The sequence below is a fragment of the Micropterus dolomieu genome, linkage group LG21 (assembly GCF_021292245.1).
Source record: "Micropterus dolomieu isolate WLL.071019.BEF.003 ecotype Adirondacks linkage group LG21, ASM2129224v1, whole genome shotgun sequence".
In the NCBI taxonomy this organism is placed as follows: Eukaryota; Metazoa; Chordata; class Actinopteri; order Centrarchiformes; family Centrarchidae; genus Micropterus; species Micropterus dolomieu.
Genome location: NC_060170.1, coordinates 14,289,259 through 14,315,244, shown reverse-complemented (window position 1 = coordinate 14,315,244; position 25,986 = coordinate 14,289,259). Strand labels below are relative to the sequence as shown.

The following is a 25,986-nucleotide window of genomic DNA, read 5'->3' as shown; positions in this document are numbered from 1 at the left end:
GTAACAATTTTTTGATAGCTTTCAAAGTCGCAACCTCTTTAAAATGATCACTAATAATTGTAGCTTAAGGGGGCAAATAATAAACTGGCGTAAATCATTAAAGTAATCAATACTTACAGGTCAGAAACTGTTATGAAGATGATTAAAGCCAGGACAATGAGATACATAGAAATGATACCAAAGTTGAGTGAAGTCACGGTCAATCTTCAAAATAACAACAATAAAACAGATCAAAAGTTGTTTTTAATTATTTGTTTTTGCACTGAAATCTACATTCATATTAGTATGATGTCATTTGGTACAGTAAACACTGCTTATGTGCGGTTTCACAAAACCTCCTCTTTATACTACAACCATACTGTCAAATGGAATATGAAGCATCAGTTCATTTTGTTTTTTTTTTCTTACCTAGGCTTACTGGCCCCTCGTGTGGGAATGCATAACGGAAGCAACAACTTCAGTTCTGGCTTAAGAGGGGAACAAAAAACAGTAACAACAAAAATACAGACTGAACACACAACTGATAAACACATACCGCTTAACAACAGAGAGGATATATATTTGTAAAAAGCACATTCGTATTAATAATAGATGCTTTGGAATGAAAACAGCAGCAAAGAGGCTCACTGTGATCAACCACCTGTCCCCACTTGCACTCAGCACATTCCACTTATATATATTATCTGACGTTTTTCACTTGTGCCATTAATATGCATGAATACATGTCATTATAACCCCCGACCCTCCCAAAAAAAAAAAAAAAACCCAACATCATAATAATAAATAAGAAAACAGGTGATTTGATTGGTCCATGAGGTAAAATGTGAAAAAAAAAATAAAAGGAGAAAAAAAGAAGCAACAGTTGGAAAGATTTTTGAAAAGACAAAACATTCACAAAAGCAAGTGTGGCAGAGGCTAAAACAAAATCAAATGAAGAGAGAAAAGATTTTCATTGCAGACAAAAAAGCATGATGTCCAACAAGGTTTTATTATCTTCCCTCAGAAAGAAACACACAGACGCACACACTCACAACCTTTCATACAGTCAATCATGAACCTCAATAACAAATCAATTGCCCAGGCTGTAATGTTAACAAAGCCACTTGATGGATAATATTTGTATATTTACACTGAAGTGATGATTAACCCACAAAAAAATGTTCAAAGCTCAGACTGAACCCAAAAAATACAAGAAAGAGTAAAACCAAGAGCAACGAGATTAAATCACGATTTTCTCTTTTGATCCCTTCACTTTTTGATCTCCTCCTATGCACAGACAAAAAAAAAAATTGTGGGCAGGGAAGTGGCTTACAGAGACAAAGAGAGGGGTTAATAATGATAGTGATGATGGAGATGCTCAAAAGCAATGAACAGTGTAAACATGGTAGGCATGTAGTCTGTCACACGCATAATGAGGCAGGCAGACTCTTCTCCATTTCTGCTACAAGGAGAAGAGCACCTTCAATAAAAGAGCCCCCCACCCCTCTTCCGTTTGGACTATCCTGGTTTGAAATCAAACACACCTACCCTCCTGTTGTTTAGAGGTTTGGTGTGGGAGAGCATGCAGTTAGCTACACAGTATAGCCTGAGTGGGTGGAATTAAAAGAGCACTTCAAAACTGCCCGCTTGGGTTTATATGGGGCCCCAAAACAAGTTCAGTTCAGCTCCTTTGTCAGGAAGTTAAGAGGTTTAGGATGCAGGTTTTTACCATCGATCTGAAGAGTGTCTGTAGCAGTAACTGTAATGGTAGAAGCAGCACTAGTAGTGTTCAGCAGGCGACAGTCTTGTCTTTCTGGAGAGGAAATGGCTCAAAAACAAACCCACCCAAGAGTTGATCCCAAATGGTTCATCAGTAGCACTTCCAAAAATATTAATGAGCATTAGCAACAGATTTACATTGTTTTGAAATCCTGGGAGAGTTTAATCCTGCTTCTGCATTAGAGGCAGAACAGGAGGGGTTTTTTTGTCCATTGGTTGCTGTGGCTGGTATGTTCTAAGATTCATCTATCGATCATTGATATTTTTTGAGGCAACTAAGCTTAAAAACGTTTCCTTCAAGTGATGTTTTTCAAACTATCATGTTGGCTGGCATGCAGAAACATTCACTGCCATTTTTTTTTAACCAGTCAGCTAAGTGACTGGTTGTTTGCAAAAGTGCCAGGCACAAATGGCAAACTTACCAGCCACAGCCAAAAATTACCAGCAATTTATTAGTGTAGGCCCATTACATCTATCAGAATACCACTGCCATGATAATCAGTTTGGTCATTTTAGAAGTCCTGGTATTATCGGATTTCTTTTCCTTTTTGTCTTCGTCGTGCGATTGTCATCCATTCCTCCCTCCCGATGTTTGCAGCACCACTCAGGCAGTCGTACAGGTAGGCAGTGAGTTTAAGAACCATCACAATGTTTTTTTTTAACTGGCTGTTTATGCACCAGTGAGAAAATCTTCCCTACAGCCAGACATGAGGCAAAAGGTCATTTCCTTGACTGCAGAAACAAAGGAAAGTAAAGAATGACAAGGGAGTGAAGGGAATGGTAGAGAGGACACCTCTCAGAGGCTCTGCACCCCCAAGGCCCAATGTGGGCTCAGTCCTGTCCAATCTGGCCCAGTCTAACCCTTGCTGGGTTAGCCTAAATCAAATCCAGTCAATTCCAGTCTGGTCTGGTCTAGCTGGGATCCAGACTAATGTTTTAGAAGAGTGATTTGAATCCCTGGTTCTCAAACTCTGACCAGGCGTCATTTAATTCCATGAAGATCATCTTAGCATAATGTTCATAGGGCTGGCCTGTTGCCTGCAGAGAGACCATACATTTGCGAATTAATAAAGAATAGTAAAATTGAGAGGTGAAATATTTGTAAATAATGCTGAAAATACCTTTTACAGTAATACTTTTAACAGCAAGAGGATGTTTGTTTTTAGTTCTGACCTGGCCAAGTGCATAAGCAACAGGTTATTACTGTACCTTATCTGGATGGACAATCAGCACAGCCTTCCTGTAGTACTTCTTCACCTGGTCAGGTGTCACCAGGTCAGCCATGCCCACAGGCTTCCAGCGGGTTTCGCCTTCCCACAGCACCGTGTTCAGAGTTGACAGCAGCGCTCGAATGTTTCGCTCCTTCCCTTCGATCCAGTCCAAGATCTGCAGCATGACAATAAAACAAACCATTACAATTTTTAGCAAAATACAAGGAAAAAACTCATTCACTACTTTGTAAGGCAAAGCTGTGGGTGTTACCTGCCCAAACATGTCATGTTGGCAATTACACGCATTAACATGCTGCCCAGTACAACCACTGGGGATTAAGGACTTGGCTCAAGGACACCTCAGTGGGGGTAATGTGGGGAAGGCAAACGCTACTCTTTCACTTTTCCCAACCAAATGTATCCTGTTAAATCTAAAGATCGAACCGGTGACTAGGGGTGGGAATCACCAGAGGCCCCACAAAACGATATTAACACGATACTTATGTCACGATACAATATTATTGCGATTTTAAACATATTGCAATATTTGATCTTTTTCCGAACTTCAAATTGTGTCCCCAAAGGAAAATTCTTTTTCTAGTGGACTGAAAAAGCAATTTTATTAGTGCCAAAAAACAAACTTCTCATGTACAATTTATATAATAAAAGATCGATACTTGATACGATATTGCCTTGCAAAATATCGCGATACTATGCTGTATCGACTTTTTCCCCCCACCCCTTCCGGTGACCCTCCAGTCAAAAGCAATATTATTATATCCTCATTTCATCCACTCAGTAATTTGTTTCAAATAGTGTGCGTGTTCTTCGGTGGGTAATATGTTGTTCACTTATGTATTTAGTTTGTTACCTGTAATTTAAGTGGATCGATGTCTTTTGTGATCTCCTGTCTCCTCATTTCAGCGATGGTCCTTGGTCCCTTCTTATCAAGTTTAGAGGCAAAACCCTGAGTTGACAGCAGGTCCTCAAAATCATCCTCCTTCACCTTCGGCTTAGGGCCTGTGTTACATCACAGCACAGAGAAATTGAAGTCTGACATGGAAATTGTATGGAAATCAAAAGATGCAAGCAGAATTTATCATACAAGATGAAGCCTTTATGGGGAAGATTGGAGAACATCCCTTAAAGACTGAATGAAATAATGTCATTTGCTGTAGTTGCATGACAGAAGAACAGCATTAAAGCTCTTTTCTTTTTTTTCTTTTAAAAGTGAATGCTTGCGCAGCAGTTTCTCCAGTTTGGCTTTATTCCCAAAAAGAGTTATCATCACAATACAGAATGGAGAATTAACACAAAACTGTTCATAAATATCACAAAGTCCTTGTAGGTTTTTCATTTTCAAAAAAAATGATCCCTAACAAATTCTTTCCCCATCTATTCATTGTCTCTTACCAAATCCCGGCCCGCGGACTCCTCTTTCCTCTCTTCCACCAATGACACTAGAGAAGTTGAGGTTGTAGTTGGGTTTGGTGGACTGTGGGCCTGCAGGCTGTGACGACGCTGAGGACGCTTTGGGTGCGGAGCCAGAACCTGATCCGGGCATCCAAGGTTTGCTCTGGGCTGAAGTGGGTCTTCCAGATTGCCAGGGCTGGGCTTGAGGCTTAGCAGAGGAGGAAGGAGCCTTTGTGCTAAAAGAAGGTCCGGATGTACCTGCAAGAAACATGAAGGAATCATAGTTATTTGAGATACATTTATAATTTTCTATTAAAGTGAAGTTTCTCTTTTAAGAGTGTTTTCCCGTTTTGGGATCACTGCTCACTGTCAGTGCAGTAGCAACATTACAGGCAAGTTGATATCGACCAGGTCTCTTACCTGGTAAATTGGAGCCCAGGTTTCCTAGGTCGGCGAAAGGATCAAAGGTCTGAGACTTGGCCTTCGACATGGATGGCGCAACAGAAGCTACAGACACGGTAACAATATGCCAGTTAGATTTCTTTGGGCTGACAATTTTCTAGATGACAATCCATAGTGTTCAGTAAGTTTTCAGTCAGCCACAAACCCCTACATAATGTTCCTCCACCTACCAGTGTTGGTATAGTTGGGTTTGCTGCTGGCGGTTGTGCTCATGTTAGTGGTGTTGCCAGCTGCCCAGCTATCCCACCCACCCAGCAGGTCTGGTTGGCTGGCTGATGATGTCATCTTAGGGGTATCATTCACTAGCTTATCTGTTAAAAGACAAACATCACCAATTAAGTTCCCATTAGCTAGGGCTGGGCAGTAAAACAATACTGACAATTATCGCGATATAATTTTCCATCGTAACAATATAATAAATGTTCAAAACATGTTTGATTTAATTCATTTGAATAACAAACAAATTTTTCTATTAAGATTTTTATTTTGTTGCGGGAAAGAGACAGAAAAAGGATTTTAATTTTACTCATGCATATTTATTGAAAAAAGATTTTATTATGGTAGTTTTTAATGTTCTACCTCAGATTTGTGAAATGATCCACTGTTTGTCACGTTCTGACCATAAAGAATAGTTTAAAAACACAATTAACCGTTTGGTTTCTTCAACCTTCACTCAGGAGAAAACAAATCAGGCTTTAAACCTGAAAGAAATAATGATTTGAAATTTATCGTGATAATTATTGATATCAAATGATATGAAATGTTTTATTGTGATAACAGCCGCTTTCATACAGAGATCCCACAATAAATGCTGAAAGAATATCTGCCAATAAGCCACGTTCGCTCATTCATACTGAACAAACGTTTCCGGCATAATCCTGCAACCACGAGTGCTATCACACAGTGATCCAGCTTTCCGGAACGAGTGGCATGGAAAAAATTTGTTACGTGTAATACAACACCGACTGTGTCTTTTTTTAAACAGACATCTGTTACTACCAACGTTCCTGGCTCAGAGACGGATCAAATCTACAAATCTGACCCCCCCCCCTTTCCGGCTCTGTACCTTTCATACAGCGCAGCAAGCCGGCATATTGCCGCAATAATCCTGGAAAATAAGGCAGCGTGAAAGTGGCTACTGATTGCAGCAATAGGAATGACAGGATTCGGGCTAACTTATACAGCCCAAGCACCCAGGTGAGCTTAATTGGCTTACGACCCTCCACTGTCAACCAACTGAGGTTGGCCAGGACAGCCTCCAAGACAGTGGCAGGGGCATCAGAGATGTTACAGTAGCTGATGTACTTACTGAGGTTGAAGAGGCTTGTGTTTGAAGGAGGAGTGGGGTTACTGTGAGCTGAACTGAACCCGCTGGTGGCTGAACTATCAGAACCCAACAAGTCTCCAAATAGGTCCGGTCCAGAGGCCTGCCGAGATGAACCCACACTGGATCCAACACCAGAGCCAGACCCCATCCCAAAAGGATCAAACAGATCGCCCACGGCTGCAATGCAGACACAGCAAGGGATAAAAAATGCATTAAGGATAACGGCAAAGTTTTTTTTATAATAATGTTATTAGCACGTATAAGGCCTCGCCCCTTACGTTTTGAATCTGGTGTGGCCCCACTGGGTGGCCCACTGAAGAACAAGTCTTCCTGCACTGCTCCTGTCTGACCAGCAGGGGGTGCAAAAAGGTCATTGAGGAGATCGCTGTTGCTGGATGCCCCTTTCAGGATTCCCTGGTCTCCTTGATGAGGAGCAGAAGAGGAGGCCGAGGAAATGGCAGGACGTTCGGGATCAGAGTTCAACCCCAAGAGGTCAGCTGTGTCACTGACAGGAGATTCCTGGGCTGCAGGAGGAGGGCTCTGAGGGGAGATATGGACACCAAGAAACGACAGAAATAAATGGAAGGATGGAGGAAGAAAATAGAGCATGTAGGCTCTACTTCATAAAACTGTTAGGGTGCATGAAAAAGTTGATGGTATAATATGATATAATCAGCTATCCAAGATCTTCCCCACCTGGAAGTCAGCATCAAACAGTGGTTCGCTGGGGTCACGTGACAAAGGCTCCCCACTGGGGGCAGAATAAGAATAGGACTCTCCTTCTGATTCACTCAGGTCATCCAGGTCATTCATGGATCCCCCTCCTTGACTGTCTGAGGCATCCTGAGGGCCGCGTACATCTACAAATACAACAAGCCGATCAGTGGAAATTTTAAGGCACTTGATAATACTTTAGAATCCGTCAGGGAAGGCAGGAAACAAGATGAGAAGCACTCTTCTTTAGAGAGGAGGACCAGAATACTAACTAACTTTACGCAGCTAAATCTAGATGATTTTGCCAAGGAATTTTAATGCCTAAATATTTCCACAAGTACAGTACCTTCCCAATCCAGTGTCTGGAAGAAGTTGTTGGCATTGCTATCAGTGCTCCCAGGGGATTCTGGTTCCGTTGCATTGGAGCTTTCTAGGATCTGAGTTGGCTGGGGTGACTCTGAGTAAAATGCTGAGGAGCCTGGCTGGCGAGGCAGCTCGGGCTTACCTGTAGTGATGAAGGTTAAATTTCTACTTCATATGTACAAGGGAATAAAGAAAAATTGTAGAAAAATATGCATCCACTATGCTTTAGGCCAGTAAAGAAAAAAGATGTCTGATAAATAAGTGAACTGAGAAACAGATGGATGGATGTGGACACATCAAACCAAACCCCAACACTTTGAACACCACAGCCTGGCTTTTGAAAAGTAATGCCACCTACCAAATTTGCTGAGGATCTCCTGCTGCTCATCACGAGAGGAGAAAAGGATTTTAGGATTGAGGCCTTTGGTTTGGAAACCCTCCCAAGGAGGGGTCTTAGTGCTAGATCTGTCCTTGGGTTCCACCTCAATGTCCAAATTGACCTGGAACAAGTCTGGGTACTTCTCCTGGATGTCACAGGCATCCAAGTCATATCTGACAGGTAGATGGGAAAGAGGAAGGTATGGAGAAAGCACATTTCGAGAGTTAATTAAAATTTTAAAAAGAAATATAGTTGTAGATGATATTACTGTGCAGGAAATAAGAATTTTGAAGCTTAGAGTGACAATGATCTCAAAATTGCTTACGTACTTGGCAAACTTTACAGTGGTCGCATTTCTGGGGACAAAGCCTGTGTGAAACTGGATCTGAAACATCTTCATGGATGCCATCTGAAACCAAATAGTATACAATTTTAAATGAGCTTTTGTTTGGTCCATATTCATCAACATTTTTCTTGCATCTTTTATAAAATTTATTTTACACAGAACAGCTGATGAATGTTGCACTTAAGCTTGTGCAAATTGTATACCTTGGCCTGTAGACGTCCTCCCAGTGTAGATCTTGCATGATAGATCACCACCAGTACGTCTCCTTGGACTGTCACATTGAGGGGAATCTCCGCTCTCCCATCCTCCATCTTAAAATCCCTGGAAAGTGCATAAGAGCGAGAGGAAGAATGAATAATTGAAATAGCACCATTTGTTTTTACTCCTTTAGGGAAAGCTGAAAGACAGTCTTGTTTGTGTATAAACTTACTTCATCCTGTCGTACTCCTGCGATGTGGTGAGGACTCTCTCGTCTCCAACATAAACTTCGCAGAACGGCCGGCACCCATTGCGCTGCTTGTTGAACAATGGCACGGGTGTCATGGCGATGGAGCGAATCATTATGGGCTTGCAGTGGGGGATGATGGGCTCCTCTGCCATCATGTCACACATGTACTCTATATACCTGCAGCAAGAAAATGAAAAATAAAAACCAAAATAAATTATTTGGTGTTAAGGATCTATTACCCGATTGTAGAATCAAATGCAGATATGACAAAATTCCAACCAAGATTAACCAAAAACCATCCCCCTTTTCCACACTTCACAATTTGTGTGTGTGTTTTTATACCTCTTGTGTGAGGGTGCTATCCCGGGTGGGCAACGTTTCATTGAGAACATGTAGACAGCAGCTTCAGCTGTGGTGAAAAGGCGACAGAAACAAAGGAAGGAACAAACTGCCACAGCTGATGCTGCCCTGCCGTCCTGCAGAGAGGAAAGGTGATGGTAACAATTACAGATATTGCAAGTGTGACTTTCCTCCCAATTGCTCTCCTCCTTTATTATTTCACAGTTGACACAATCTTATCCCCTGACCCCACCCCAGCGTTCATGAAATCCCAAGTCAACATTCTTCTAGTAGGTGGCAAGAGGCTACATACCAGACAGTGCACTATACAGATGTTCCTCTGGTCTTGTTTGAGCCATAGATGCATGTTCTTACACACACTGTAGAGACTGCGGAGGTTGGGGGCTCGACGTACCTGCCAGTTACACTCTGAAACCTACACACATACACAGACACACACAAACCTGAATACAACAAGAATCTCGTATAGCTGCACAAAAGTGAAACTATAACCCCAGTCCTAGTTTAACAATAGCAAACTACTGTGGCTATCAAACGTATGTATTACAGATACAAATTGACTGTTGAGAGTTAACTTGTGACCCGCATTGAGACAGGGGAGTCTGGTAATGTCCCACACCCAAACACACACACTTCGTACCCTGTTGTGGAATCGAGAAGGCCTGTATGATCGTTTGGAGAGGTTGTAGACAGCATAGTGGCCAGCATGACGTGAATCCAGGAACAGACGCACGTCCTCAATGTTGTTCTTTATAGCGGACTCCACCCCCTCTGCTGGGAAGGACATGACTACACACACACACACACACACAAAACATGTGTAACCATTAAATCAAATGTTTATCTCTTTCTCTATCTCGAAATGCTTAACAATAACTAATATTATGATGTCACATCACTTTTACTTGCCAAATCTAAAAGGAATTACTTGAATCATGTAGTATTGAATAATGACTTTTATGCAGTATATTATGAGGTAACAGAAGGTTAAAAAATGCTTAAGTAAGTTTTATGGAGGGCATGGCTACCTGCTATTCTGGATGTGATGTATGAAATGTCCAGGTCCCCTTTGGCATAGCTGTGAGAGAAATTACAAGTGCACTTATAAATGCGAGTTGGTAATACAACATGATAGAGAGGGGAAAAAAACAGCACTGCACAAATATAGCCATTAATAACACTCTGGTAACGCAACCTGGTTCAGAAACAAGAAAAGCTTTGTATTATGATATGCTAATATGAAAATGTTGCATGGATAGGTCGATAATCACACAATACTGAATTTAAACTAGTTTAGATGGAGGTTGTCCCATAAAATAGACTATTAAAAAAATCTGTTCATCTTTCCTCTGAGTCTGTAATGTAGCTCAGGCAGATGCTTGTTGCTGCATGACATTGTGCTCATTACTGCCAATTGCTGGCAGTTCACTGATGGACATTTTATAGGAAAAGAAATCATGTCAGAACAATGACAACAGCAAAAATAATGCAGTGTTTCCTGCTGAATGCTATAATGTAGTAAACACAAACAAACCGCAGGCAAAGCAAAGACATTAATCTATCTATGCTGATGACACTCTATTCTATCTGTTTGGTGTCAGGACAGACATGTGATGCTGGTTAAGACACAAATATTGCTGAAATGGTGATTTTAGTAAGCACTGGAGCCCTATTTTAACCTTTTAAGTGCCAGACCTTCATTCAATTCTCATTCAATCAGTCATTCATATAAGCCAGTGATTCCCAACCCAGGGGTTGCTCGGGGCATGTGGAAAGATAGTAGCTCAACTAATTTTTAAACAATGAATTAAAAAGAAATTATGATAACAACATTAACTATGCATTCAAATGATATGATTGTCTCATAACGGTCAACATTTTCACTGCTTTCTGATATTTAAACTTAAAGACCATCACCACAAGCTCAAATTTGAATGTTTGATTTTAATTTTTAAACTCGTTATTTACTGGCCTAATCACTTCCTGTATCATGCATAGAGAATATGTTTTACTTATTTTGTCATTCTTATCATTTGACCCTTCCATTCACCCTCAAATTGATGCTCATCTGTCCATTCACATCACGCTCGACATTCATACATTTGAATTACTGAACATGTGATGTTAGGATCAGCAAGCTGTGATTATGGACACAGCACAGCAGAAAAGGCTTATTAGGGTTTCTCTACCTCTAAGTCAAACACAAACTACAGGAGCACACAGAGCAACGCATGAGTTGACACACTTCACCGACCCATATTTACCTTGGGTTGCTAGGTGATGGACACATAGTGGGACCATGAGGGATTGGGACAGAGAAAAGAAACAACAAAAATAAACAAAACGACCAAACAAATGAAACAAACCGATGATAGAATATCTTAATGAAACATCAAACTTTAACAGATATGGATGCAATGGCTATTAAAAGGAACACTTTGCGACTGATATGTATAAAAAGGGTGAAAAAAAAAAACAAAAAAACAAAAAAAACACAGCACACCTGTCTATAACCAGTCATAGTCATCAACAATCACTGTCAGTGATTTCTGCAGTGTCACTGATTGCTGCAGCAAAGTGCAGCAGACTAGATTACTCTTACCATCCATTGACTTTATAGATAACTTCAAATTTGGCCATCAGAGTGGAAAACTACATTTCAGACAGCCAAGCAGCAAAATGTTCCTTTTAAAAAAGTAAATCTGGGATCAGGGCAGGTATGAGTACGAATGGTTACAAAAACAATTTGCAGCTGTTCAATCATCTACATTTACTTCAGGTTGACGCAACTGTGATGAAACATGACGAAGGACAATTGACAAACAGCATTGTTTAGAAGACATTTGGTATTAAAAAGTCCTTACAGGGCCACTGCATTCTTTCAGTACAGTGAACATAAAGCTAGGGTAGGTAATGTTGGAGAAACTAGCAAGAGACAGCTAGATTTTGAAAGTATCCAAATGAAACAATCCCACCCCCTCCTTTCAGGCCTCTCTTCAAAGACACTCCCCCAAAACACATTTTCATACACAGTGAGTACACGGGCAGAGCCGCCAGACCGAATGAAATGATTGGCCACGCTTGTTACAGTCCTGCAACAGCCAGTCCTGCTGATTTTTTTTTCATTTTTGCATCAGAGCATTTGATTTACTCATTGCTGCCGGGATGTGGAAAAATGCTTCTGAAATAAAAGACCTACCCTAGCTTTAGATTCTACAGTTCGCAGATCATCAAAACTGGAATAAATAATAACCAAAGCAAACACGGTGGAAGAATTGACTAGGTTCAATAAGTAATACATAGGCATATGTGAAGTTATGGTAGCTATTGCAAAATGTGAAAAGGTTATCTGAATGTTCAGTCCAACTCCAGAGATTAACAAATATAAACATTATGGGAATCATGAGATCATTTCAGCAAAGCATCTCCATGTTATGCCAAGTGAGGAAGAAATTGGCTGTCAGGTTATATGAAGCAAGCACAATCAGTGCAAACTGATCTGTAGTGACAATAAAGATTAACTGAAAAGTGTGTGACTAAAAAAATGGAATGTGAATTAATACCACAACAATAATTATGGTAACAAGTGGTAACAAGGTTGGAGCATCTTACCTGGCTACTGACTGGATAACCTTAGAGGAAGTGTCCTTTATGTTGGTCAGGAAGCGCTCAGTTCCTCCCCTTAATATATCCAAGAGGCCACTGCCCGACTGATCAGGATCGTACATGCCTGTAAGCATCGAGGAGGAAGAAAGAGAATACTAAGTATGATGCTGTTGCAGACTTTGTCATAGCTTAAGCACCAACATAGGATTTACATAGAGAAACTAGGCTCATGGTTTAACCCTCAATGACAACAAAAATATTCACGCAAACTTGGAACAACCTGAAAGATTTGTAATATTTCAAAGGGGGGTGGCGATGGTGCAATGGATAAGACTATGCCTTTGATGTGAGAGACCCGGGTTCAATCCCCCACTGGGACCCTGAGCAAGATACTTAACCCCTAGTTGCTCCAGAGGCGTGCGACCTCTGACATGTATAGCAATTGTAAGTCGCTTTGGATAAAAGCGTCAGCTAAATGAATAAATGTAAAGTTCAAATAATTATCTAATAAATAGACCCAAACACATTAGACACCATCTGTTCACAAATCTACAATAAATGAAAGAAATGTTGCGCTGAAAGTGAAGTAGTTTGTTCTATATAACTGTAGATGTGGGTATCAAAAATGGCACATTCCCTTTTAGCAGCAACGTGCAGGCACCCAAGATAAACACTACCGCACTCACAAACGCTTAATGCCATTAAGAAGTTGTTCATCAAATAGGGTGGAAGGAGATTGATTGTTTGACTATGAGGTCAATGCACTGGATAAAATCAGTTGCTTTCGGCTGTGGTGAAGCTGCTTGATGACAAGATACAACAGGCAGATGCCTCAGACTGATTCAGCATCATTTTATGCCCAGGTCTGATGGTGAATTGACAGGAGGACTGGAGCCACTCATCAAGTGGAAGCGCAAACATATTGCCTTTCAACAGATGGCTGAGAAATCCTCTTAATAGACAGTACACAGCCTGCATGCGCGCGAGTGTGTGTGTGTATGCGTGTGCGTGGTTGTCTTTTTATAAGTAATAACATGCATCTATTATGCTAGGGGTCCTTTATGGGGTTTCCGGTTGTCCAGCAGCCAATCAATGATTTGTTCACTTCACTTCAGAATGACACAGCACTAATCCTCTGTGAACTATAAAGAAACACAATAAAGAAAACATACAGAAACCCACAACCTCTCTAACAAACACTGCCCCAAAACCCCAAGAAAGAATAATATTGCCATCCAAACAATCGTGTACCTGCATTGTTGGGGACGTTGTGGATCTGCATGGGCGGCTGGGCTCCGTTGTTGCCAAACCCTCCGTTCTGCTCCAGCAGCTGCAGACATTCATAGCCGTCATACACTGGACGCCAACAGTAGTACGGACTCAACATTGTAACAGGTAAGTCAAGAAAATGAGAACTAAGTTTACAAAAGCCAGGAGATAAGATTTTGCTTGAGATCTTCAAAACAGATATGAACGAGGAGCAGCAGCAGAAAAGGAAAGAAATTATCAGAAAAACAAAGATCGTCCTTAAAAATTATTGAAATGTCATCTTTAAAAACATTTTAAAATACAAAATTACATCCGAGTAAGTAACAAGCAGCGAGTTAAGCAACAGGTCTATGTCGCTTAATTTACAATTGCCAGCTCCAAAGAATTTCAAAAAGTGTTTGTTTCAAGATGAAACCATTTTCAGATGAGAGCTAGGGAGTTTGGGTCTGCGTTAAAGAAGCCAGACAGCCTCTGCATATCGCTTCCCGACCGGGATGTCTACCCTCTCAGTATTTCACTTCAATCTCTGCTCCCTTCCTTCGTAAGTTTTCTCCTCTCTGCTCTATCTCACAGTCTGCCTCTCCATATGTCTGTGCTGAGAAGTGGCAGAGGGAGGAGGAGAAGAAGGATTATACTCTCCTTATGTCCAGCAGAGAAACCCCTTCTTAATCCTAATCAGATCAGCAATCGCCAATTCTGCCTTCACTCTGCACACATTTACCAGCCTTACCAGGATTCAGTTTGGTAAGAAATTGGTTGGGATACAGAAGAACTCTTCAGTTTACAAATTCGTTCTGAGCAATGGCATAATCTTAAAATAAGATGGAAAGATCTGCAGTACTACAGCATAGGAAAAATTTTACTACAAGGATAACCCGTGAGTGATTTCCAAAAAAGATTTTTAAAATATTCATACTTTATATTGTATTAGAAATATAATTCAGAATACGCTGGCACACTGGAAAGTTATTGGAAGAAAGAAGTAACTTTAGGAACTGTAAAGCTGGACATTTTTGACATTGAAATCAGCTTTACATTCTATTAATTTACAACTGTGGCTGAGGATTTGGTGATAAGTACCCGGATTTGTGGATTTGAGGTAAGAATCATAAGAGGCTGTGGCTGCTTAGTTGGTCATGATCTTCCATGATCTGTTAAAATGCTTTTCAATTCGAAAACCTTGGCTAAAATCTTTAATCTGACTTAACCACTGTGGGTGGTAGTTTACAATCACCATGCACCCCGGAAAATTGTTTCTCCACTTCAGTGTTGGTATAACTTCATGCTTGTTTTTCATTTCAGTTTCACCCATTTTCCACCTCTATGTTTCTCCGTCTCTTTGGACCCATTAGGCCCATGCCAGCTGGAAAGAGAGGAGCCTGGGAAAGAGAATACAGACCCCTTTGAGCCTGCCGCTGAGTGTGTGCGCTGGATGTATGCGAGGCTGAGCAAGTGTAACAACATCAGCAATTTGAGTATGTGTGCACGTTCACACACACACACACACACACACACACACACACACACACACACACAGCGGAAGAAGCTGTGTGGTCTGCCTGTCAATAGCCTCTTAAAGCGGACACTGAGGATGTGCCCCTGTGTCTCAGCCAATTAACATGTTTACTTAAAACATCCATAATGCGAAAGTTGTCACCTACTCAAAACTGTTACCTGATGCAAACACCACTTTAGACTGTGTAAAATTCACAAGCCACACAACAAGGTCTTTGTGGTGGTAAGACACCTTCAAATGCATTTTCCCTTCTCTCTTGGCTGGAAGAACGGACTAATTTATCAGCCACAGACAAAATTTTGCTCCATTTCAGTGGTGATCATTTTTGAAAATCTACCATGTTTCTCTTCAAGATAAGGGCTTGAAAAATAGCAACAAAAACAGAAAAAGCACGGTAAAGGTATACGTGCCACAGACAGCATAACTGCTTGATGGTGAAGATGATTTGGAGAAGTCTCACTGTGGTGTCGCTTCTTAAATCTAGTGCCATAGGATTTGCCATACACCTACCTCTGTAATGGGAGACTTGGGGTTGACGTTCCGTGCTGCTGCTACCTCCTGGAGCTGGTTGACCAACTCTGTAATAGACAGACGCTCTTCTGGGTTCACCTTCAACATGGAACCTGGACAGCAGGAGGAGGAGGAGGGGGGTTGCAGTGAAAAAAGAAGGAAATGTTAAAAATCTAAAGAGGTAGTTAAAGATGAGGAGAATGACAAAATATGGAGACACGTAAAGGAAGCAAATCATTATCAAGAAAATAATGCTATAATTTACCAAATAATTTTAAATGTGTATATGCTTTTGAGGTTAATTTACATTTTGTGCCACCGTTTGCAGGAAATGGACTGATTTATATTGTCCACAAGGTGGCGTCATATTTAACCTAATTAGACGGGATGTAACAACGTACCAACAGCGCTGCCAGTATTCAGCTTGTCATGGCATTTCTCTGTACCGTGTCAATATGAACATTATGTTTACAGGTGAAATCCTAAACATATTTCTGGCTGGTGAAGGTGACAGGACATTTGACTAGTGGCGATAACTGTGACTTGGAGTCAAAAAGACTAGAGGGAAATAGAGGGATGGATGAATAAATGCACAGATAGGCACAAACTATCAGACACAATAAAGGTACGTACGTATGAGCTCGTGATACACAGTGTACTTGACATCGTTCTGGGGGATTGAGTATTTTCCATTGACGATTTGCAGCTTGGCCCCCTCCTCGAATGGGTGCTGCTTAAAACACAACAGGTAGAGGATGCATCCTAGGGCCTGCAAGGGAGCGTGGAGAACATAAATAACAATAAACTCTCAAGCCACCTTTTTCATGAAATATCATGAAACAGTTACAACAAGAGACACAAAACACTGTCGGAAGACAACCTGCTGTGTCTAAACAAGTAACGGAGAAAGTGCCAACTAATGACCCTAAATAATTATTTTCAACAAGCTGTTTCTGTCGTAGTCATACTGTATTTTCCCAGACCTAAAAAAACCAAACATTTTCTAGCCATGAAATTGGAGGACAAAAAATAAATAAAAGTAAAAGCTCTGACCCAGATGTCCTGTTTGTCGTTGATGGGGAAGTTGGAGTAGAGATCGATCATCTCTGGCGTTCGGTATGCTGGAGTGGTGTTCCTTGTGATCTACGCACAAACAAGAAACAGCAAACTAAATAAAACACACAAATGCAGCTGCTGGACCACTGTGGGGTGATCAGAATCAGAATAACCTTTATTGTCACTGTATCGATAAAAACCAAAACAACAAAAGTGCTACACCTGTGAGGTGCCAAAACACACATTCATTCATTCATCCTCACATTAGTTCATTCATGTCCATAAGGATAAACTAAACACTAGTAAATATAAAAGCAAAGAACTGCTGTTAAAAGTATTGCACACATGGAAGAAAACATTCACTTGTATGTCTAATTATGCAGCAGATAAAACCAGAACCAAGTCTACAGCTATAGTCAGATGTTGGTAAATCTCAGCGCCATTGACTATTTTCCTGAGAAAAGTTTATAAAACTAAACTAATGGTACCCCCACATAGAGCTAAGCACGCTTTCAGAAACAAATGATTAAAATAAACTAAAAACCTCCTCAGATGTTCCATGATAAAAAGCTTTTCCCTCAAGCATATCTTTTGCTCTATTAGACTGAACACAGGCGCCTGGATGGAGACGCAGATAATTTCAGTCAGAGGCCAGGATCTCTGGGCTTCTGCATACTGAGGTCATCTGTGGCAAAGCTCCTTGTGTGTGACTGTGTAGTTATGGTGTAAATATCATTAACCTGATCAGTGCTTCCTGGACCTCTAGCTGTTAATTCACTCAAGGGTTTCTGGTTCCTGTCCAACACCATGACGACAGTATTGCTACAGATCCTCTGTGACTTCTGAATGTGTTTTTTCCCCCTCTCAATTTTAGAATTGATATTCATAGTGAAATTAAAGGATATAATGTATTTAAAGAAATCTGGCTGTTATTTTCTTTGACAAAGTAAAACCATTAGTGCCTCAAATAAAATGTTTGTGTGGTGTGAAATGTTGAATAAACTGAAAATATCATGAGTGAAATATAATGGAGACAGTTAGTAGGGCTGGGACATGATTATCAAATTTTCATTAAATTATAAAAAGTCGAATAGTTTATGCAAGTAAATATTCTTATCTTATATTTTCCTTTGTTTTGATGTTTTAGGTGGGTCTAGCTATATCTTACCAGCCACGAGCCAGGCTAAATAGCTAGGTTAAATTAGTCTAAGTAATGGTTTGGGGCCAAAAATCTGGAAAAGGTAACACACGTAAGGATATTGCATATATTACAACGACTATTCTCAGACATTTGAGAGCGAAGCAATCTCACTGTTGCTGTCTTTGTGCATGCGCGTGGGAGTGCTTGTCCGCCTCAAAAAGGTGGTCTCTGACCGCTGTCAAGTGAGCTATGGAGCGGTCCTTTTCTGGTGTGAACACCAATCGAACCAATAACAGGAAGTTGTCATTTCACTGGTTAAGAAACATTTTCTCATGCTGTTTTGGTGACTGGTGAACTAGTGTGCTACCAAAATCTAGAGCAGCCTAGTTGTGGACAAACCTGGACTCACAATGAAGTGAAAAGCTTCCTGAATATTTGGGCTAAAGAGAATGAATCTCAGTTACTACAGAAGGTGTATAAGATGACTACGGTATTCAGCAATAAAACAAAGGAAAACTGATTCCAGTCAACTGATGAGCGGTGTCGTATGGAAGTTAAAAAAAAAAACAAACAAACAAAAAAAAAAACTGTCAACCGTACCTAAAAGTACTGTACGTAAGTGTTGAAGGGATTTGGGTTGTTTTAACCAGCTGACTGAAAGACCAATAACAGAACGCCATTTCAACCACATGGCTTTTGTTTACAATTTCTAGACTGTTTGAGTTTTGCCTTTGTGAACAAGCGGACCAGTTGGAATATCCAAACAATGTACCATCCTCACCGAACCTATAGTTGTGAACCCGCCCTTAGTCTATGCACGATAAAAACTGTATTACATAGATTATTTCAAGATTGTTGTAAAGTAGAAAAAAAACTTAAAAGAAAACATTATAAGGCTCAATGGATTAAGATCAACTGCAGTTTAAGTGCCCGTGTGTGTGTTTGTACCTCATCCTCCACCATGGACCTCTTCTGTGCCGACCAGCTGTAGTCAGGGTAATGTGACACTGTGGTGGCGCTGCCAAAGTCACACAGCTTGATGGTGCCCTGGTTACTAATCAAGAGGTTCTCAATCTGCAACACATTGAGTAAGTAGAGAGTGAGCATGTCAATCAATACACATTTAATAAGGTCTAATTAGTAATTGAAATGTATTGTTGTCTTTATTGTAACAACAAAATGCTGTCATATGGATGGGTTCTGTTTTACTGCATATTATAGATACTTCATGATTCACTCATCCAACTACCAAAGACTGACAAACCTTGAGGTCTCTGTGTATGATTGGAGGTTTCTGTTTGTGCATGTGCTGCACGCCGCGGCATGTCTGGTAGAAGATTTTCAGCACGGTGTCACATGACATAGGAGCCCTCTGCTCTACCCGCTTTATAAAGTCCACCAGTTGACCTGATGCAGAAGACGTACAAACAGATGAATGAAAACCCAGCAGTCACCCAAGTGAAAGTGACACCTCCCACTACCCAGATTTTTTTCTGTTGACTTTAAATTATCTGAATTTGAGAAAATGTGAGACACTGCAGATAAAAGTTTTGTATCATGCAATAATAATAGTTAATTCAATAATGAAAAGGGGCTTTACGCACATCAAATAAATGTTTAATGAGTGTTGAGATATATATTTTTTTTGCTTACAAAGCTGAAAAAAACTGAATGAAATCAGTCTGTTGTAATCAAACAGTCAGACTGAAGAGAAAGGAAGTAGAGCAGGAAGTAGAAAAGCCGCAGACAGGAAACCGTTTCATCATGAGTGGCTTTCAGTTAAAGTTACTAGGAAATGGTTCTGACCACTCACATTTACTGAAATTTAGCTTGATGAATGAGTAATTACTGATTTAGCAATAAAGAAGTAAAGAATGAAAGAAGTAGAGAAAAAGTGTCTCTGTGTGTGGGAATGCGTGCATTTACCTTTACACAACTCAGTGAGGATCAGGAACTCGGCCTGTCCAGTGTCAGACTCCTCCTTGCTGATGGAGGCAGCAGAGCAGAACTGAACCATGTTGGGATGACCTGACAGCTTTTTCTGTAGAGCAAGCAGGTCAAGGAACATACAGTATAACCACTACTGTGGCGTCAAGCCCGGCCTCAAGACAGTAACTTCAGAATCTCTCAGAATCATTTTTAACTGTTGGTTCCCTCTACTGAGTTATCTCATTGATAAAAACTGTAAAATAAATCCTCCCCAGAAACTCTGAAATGCATCTGTGATTTGATCTTAATCCTACTCCAACCACTGAATAACAAATACGTGAATGAAACCCCTTCAGAATTATTCAATTTCTGCCCTGCTCTTCACTTCTTCTCACACAGGAAACACACCAGAGCGATTTAGAGAAGATTCACAAGTGACAAGCTTCTAAAGACAGAACCACATAATACACACCAGTCTGTTTGTGAAAGCACAATGCTATTATAAAGTTAAGCACTGTAAATATAAATTAGTTCCTGTATTGCGCACATTATGTGGTGGGTTAGACATGGATTAGAGCTCAACCTGCCTTGGTCACATGTCTCCCTCCGCTGTGTGCTAAAACAGAAATGTTGAAAGAAGAAAAAAACAAGTGCCTTTTTATGACGTTGTGGAAATGATAAAGGATACCATGAAGCAGACTTCCTGTATGATTTCCTTGTTCTTCTCTTCTTCGTTGGACAGCAGCCTCTGAAACAGAAGCAAACACACAGACCCGTTGGTTTGTTGCTGTTCTGCGATCAGCTGACACCTCATCTTTATATGAGACACACCCGAGAGTACTTCGTTAACAAATTCCTTCAATAATACTGCCTATACACAGTATTTGCTTTGAGCATGGGAAAACTGATTTCGATGCCAAGCAAAACAGGATAAAAGATTATCACGTTAACTCCTCCTGCTGATTATGCTGACTGACAAGTTCAATGGCCACTTTCACAATTCAGTCTGGATCCAGACCCAGAGCAAGATGGATGTCCACAAGCAAGCACAACACAAACACCACGGCCAATATTTAGCAAATTTTTCCTCAACCATTTCCATTTTTATCAAAACAGCTATTGTGTAGGAGCTTGCTTTACCTTTTTCTCGGTCATTTGTGTGTTATTATACACATAAGTATAAACAGTTAATTTGCCTAACTTTGCACAAAAAAACCCTCACAGAATCTTAACCCTGCATAGCTCAGCAGTACGGACACAACATGGACAGAATTATAGTATGTATATAAGTATGGCGCAGATGTTGTCCACATAGCCAAACCTGTGCCATAATTCTTCGAGCCTTGTCGTTTTCTAATAAAATGGAATGTTTCCAAAATGATCAACAACAAAGCAGCAGGAGCAGCTGCCATCATTGTTACATTCAACTTTCCTATAACAGTTTCCTAATATGCAGTTAGCCCAGCACAATGCACAATCAATGCAGACAGAGCTAATGTTCCTGATTATGTGCATCATTTATAGACATGCCTACTAACAAATGAGTGAATTAATGAATGACTGTGCAATATTGAGTGGTACGGCTAAAACAAGAGTGTAAGAGTGGCTATACATGTAACAAGCAGAGGGTACTTTATCTTACCTTGAGGGCATAGTCTTTACCACTGCTCATGTCCTGGGCTTCATACACAAAGGCAAATCCACCTGTGAAAAAAGACAGAGCAACCAGGCTGTCATTTACATTGCGTTATTACATCTAGCTTTTAAAATGATACATAATCATTGATCTCAGATGTTCAATGTCTTGCAGAAATTGTGTAATATAGTCTAATGCAGCTACTGTCTTGGATTAATGTCAAATTTCTATATCTGATTTGTTCTGCTTCTCTTCTCTTTACGTAAGTCACAGCCATGTGACATCATAATTAAGGTCAAATATAACAAATAAAGGGAACATATGCAATATTGGGGTAGGTTTCCCCATTTTTAAAGGTGGAAATACCACCACACCATACATCCATTACCTTATGAATACACTGTAGAGAGCAGAAGCATTAAAACCACCAGCAATGTCCTGCTTTACACATGAGGTGGAAGCTGCCAAGTATGCACAGTCTTATCTGTTGGCCACAGAGTAGCCACATTGGAGGTTAAGTGCCTTGCTCAAGAACAACACAAGTAACCTTTCTGTCACGAGCTCACTTCTCCAACCTTTGGACAAGTACTAAACTCTTGCTGAATATACATAATGTTTTTAGCAAGCCATAGTCCAAACAAGGCCGCGGGGGGGGTTACCATAGTGATGAGTAAATCAACTACCGGTCTTGCTTTTCTTTGTGAAAACCTGAATGAGCATGCTCAAGATTCAAATCTTTAAAGCTTTATTTACAAAGGGAGGATTGCCCAGGGGTGTACAGTGGCTTTTACTTTGCCATTCCTGTTTGTAAAACTTTGTCTGGGATTCAAACCAGCATACTAGTCAGCCAAAGACAAGTTTCCACATTTGTGGACAATAAAGATCCTCACTTAATCTGATGGTCACACACTTGCATGTCATATGCCAGTATGAAAGAACACAAGTTTTATTACATTTGTGAGTCCATGACAAACATCTACACATACTTATCCGTACTGTAAACACTTAATGCGTAACAGCCAGCTATTGAACCAGTACATAATTTATTGTCCAATTCCAGTAACTTTGCTTTGAGAATGTACACCCTTCCCTGTGGGGATCACTTGTCTTCCTTCTGTTTTGTGCTGGCAAAGGGAGTGTCTGAAAGCTGAAAGGCTCCATTTCCTTTGCTCCAATTACCAATCCATTTCGAGAAAAATACTCAAAATGGGGCTAAAAATCCTACTCCATCCCAAACTTATGAAATCTTGCAAGGGTACAATCTTTGTGGTTGTGTTAAATAATTACAGGAATAAAAAGGGAAAGAATCACAGAGTAACCACTCTAGCTCTGAATATAGAGACCTCACCTGCTCGGAGGAGTATAAATGCCAAAAGAAAGGAAAGGCAAGCCGAGCCTCACTGTTCCTAAAAACCTGTTTAGTTAATGTGAAGATATTAATCTCTGCCTCACTAACCTGAAGAAGACAGGGTATGTAGTTGTGAAACTGAGCTCAATCCTACCACGATGACAACCACCACTTGTGTGGTGACTTTTTGTTTCATCTGCAACTCAGCAGAGCGGTTTCTTAAATTTACCCAACTGCATTATGTGGCTACCCAAATAGATCCTTTAAAGTGGATCAAACCTTGAATGGTCATTGCCTATCTGCCTAAGTGGCTGGTACAGAAGACAGACTAACCAGTCATGGCCCTATAAAAAAATGGAACCACCTGGTTACAGCCATCCATTGTATTCTCTCACCAAAGATCTCTGTGAGGAAACAACAACAAAGACAACTTTCAAACAACAGGATGGGAGTTTGAAAAGGCTTAGTGTAACCAAAGTTTTAGTGTAAAACGATCTTGAGTTTTACCATCTGCTTTGATTTTAAGTGGATGTGGGATCACAACCCCGTGATTATATGGTTAATGAAAGGTGAAATTAGTGTTGAAACAGTTAGTTGTTTTTTTAAATAATCAATTTAATTGTCATTTATCAAGCAAATAATTAACCATTAAATTGTGCCTACTTCTCAATTGTGAGCATTACTCTTTGTAATATCATTTGAAGTTGAATAATTTTATGCAATGGGCATTTTATACTATTTTCTGGCATTTAGAAGACTTAAGAATGAAATATAAATTTCAAAAAATCCTCCAGCTACAAGAAGGACTTTGTTTCCGACATACACATTTAAAATGTATTTGGGAATAAATGCCTCAGAATGAGTCAGAGGGTTGCAAAAAGTGGACATGGTGGTGGGTACTCTGAATTACAAAGAAAAACAGTTGTTGCGACAAAACAATCTGTTAGAATTAGTCATAGTCATTATGCAATCTCCAAGTAAAGTGGACATTGCTAGCATTGCTGACAATAAGACCTAAGAAACTTGCCAACTTCTTCCATATCCATTTGGTTTTTATCAGTTTTTGCACCAACTAAAGCAGAACAATGCCCAAGTTGTTCTTAGAATAGTTCTAAACCACAAATAAATAATATTAAGTTACAATTAATATTCTTTTTCCTGTCACTTCGATGTTTTTTGTAGCAATTTCATGATAATACATGACATACTAAAAAGTGGCTCAAGTTAGCTTGCTGAACCACTAAAGCCACACCACAGATGAGTTAAACTCTGACCTACTGCCCTGACCATGCCGAAAACTATGCTGACAGTGGACGATGAAGTACTTATTTTGGGCTTAACGAATCAAAACTGCAGACGGAAACACTATTATCTTTTAATAGACTACACTACACATTAAACATTTACCGGCATCTGCTTTACTGGCCACTATGACGAGTAAGACAGTATAGCAACATTGACACTTAATTGCAATGAGGGCACGAATCCTTGTTCACAGCCACAGTGAACAAGCCAGATCTGTGGGTTTACACATGTCCTGTACCCAAATGTGTTGCATACAAACAAAACAGGCTGCTAATTCGGATTCAACCTCAGACACATTACTATAAACCAATATTGCAGAAATAGTGTCTCCTTTAAGTTTGCAGCATGTGAATAGGGGACTAACCAAATGGTATTATCTTATACATAAGATAATACGTGTTTAGCTTGCTAAAGAAACCAAAATATCAGAAATAATGACTACAAATCCTATTTTGTTTGAGATGGCAATTAACTGGCAAACTAAGCAAACGTCCAATTCGTCAGGCAGACATAAACACAGCTTTCCTGCTGCTGACCTTCCAAGGACCAAATTAAAAACATTTAATCAACACATCTTTAGTTTTCCATTTGTTTCTTTTGCAGCCCTAGTCAGAAACACGCAGGGTTCAGGGAGGAAGGGGTACTGGCACTCAACCAATCTCTCCCTTGATGTCACAAGACAGAATCCAGCTCTGCAGACACTTGACATGTCTGTTTATGTAGGTAAAAATGAGCCCTTAACTTTCCCTGGTCAAGTAGGAGGTTTGGAAACACCACTGCCATCACTTATATTTTCATTCTACCACGGCACACCTTCCTACCCTCTCTATTATAAACTTTCTCTTCAGTCAAACATGTCTTGCTGCCAAGGAAGATGATAAGGTTTGAGGTGTGTAGCTAACTATGGGTTGGGAGTTGGTGGACATGGAAAATGCAGCTCTGCGTTGTATCTCCCTGTGACTTAACGTTAGAGCTCAACAAGAATAGATGGAAACGTACAAGGCTGGATAAAAGTTAAAGTTGTCTTTGCATCACCTTCACACATCACAACCTGGAAATGTATTTACTGCTTAGACACACGAAACCAAATTATCAATTGGTGTTTTCTCGGTGACTCATAGCTCTGCAGTTGCTAAAGCTATTGTCATTGACTACGTTAGAAGTCCTGACTGACACTAATACTAGCCTGTTAGCTTGTCCAGCTAGCTAGCATGCCAGAGCCGCGCTAGACGCCATCAGCACTTCTAGTCGTTGTAATTACACCATCTCACCTTCCGCGATCACCCTCTTGATCCTCAGTTTCATGTCACCGAGCTCAACGACTTGCCCGACGAAATCATTCTGGTCCCGGCTGGCCGCTCCGGACGTGCCGGGCCCGGCTAGGAAATCCAGTGCCGACTGGAACAGGGACATTTTACCCAGCGCCCTGCTTCAGACCCACAGCGGCCGGCTCCAGGTGAGGGAATGCGCTGTCTGAATCCCAGCTGGCTCAGCAGAAAACCTCTACGGCGGTTTACTCTGTTATAAAGGCTTATAATCAAGTGATATTATTATTTCACCGGACGCAAACATCCTCTTCCTGCTGCTAGGCTGACGAGGCCGCCACCATCGCCAGTGCCGACTTCCGTGAAGGGTGATGACGTCAGGACACGATTCAGTCATGTGACGTAGAAAAAAAAAAACGAAACAAACAAAAAAGAAAGGACGCTAGACGTTCAAACCAACCCAACGCAGTAAAATCTGTTTGGCTTAACTGTATGAACAAATTATGAAAAAAAAGAGAAAAAGAGTTGTTTTTATATCCGCATTGACCGTGACCAGCCAATCAGTAAACGTTGTTATTAGCTGTATAATGACAGCTCATGGAGCCTATATGTTACTCACGGTTA

The 25,986-nt window shown here is 40.5% G+C and overlaps 1 protein-coding gene across 2 annotated transcripts; it reads right to left on the bottom strand.

Annotated features, from left to right (window-relative positions):
* Window positions 1-226: 226 nt before the first annotated feature.
* Window positions 227-25,720, bottom strand: gak (cyclin G associated kinase). Of its 2 annotated transcripts, XM_046033860.1 has the most exons (30): window positions 25,369-25,720; window positions 21,451-21,512; window positions 20,497-20,556; window positions 19,806-19,920; window positions 19,144-19,286; window positions 18,828-18,953; window positions 16,736-16,825; window positions 16,316-16,451; window positions 15,683-15,795; window positions 13,639-13,717; window positions 12,394-12,511; window positions 11,046-11,054; window positions 9,810-9,859; window positions 9,422-9,570; window positions 9,074-9,196; window positions 8,764-8,897; window positions 8,404-8,598; window positions 8,177-8,294; window positions 7,957-8,036; window positions 7,607-7,800; window positions 7,232-7,390; window positions 6,868-7,031; window positions 6,450-6,711; window positions 6,154-6,348; window positions 5,015-5,155; window positions 4,803-4,889; window positions 4,383-4,640; window positions 3,841-3,989; window positions 2,968-3,144; window positions 227-2,796 (listed from the first exon to the last, which is right to left on the bottom strand). In XM_046033860.1, the coding sequence occupies exons 1-30, from the start codon at window positions 25,508-25,510 to the stop codon at window positions 2,695-2,697; spliced, it is 3,930 nt and encodes a 1,309-aa protein (XP_045889816.1). In that variant the 5' UTR covers window positions 25,511-25,720; the 3' UTR covers window positions 227-2,694. The 2 variants fall into 2 exon arrangements, with proteins under 2 accessions (XP_045889816.1, XP_045889817.1); XM_046033861.1 differs by lacking the exon at window positions 11,046-11,054.
* Between the last annotated feature and the right edge of the window lie 266 nt (window positions 25,721-25,986).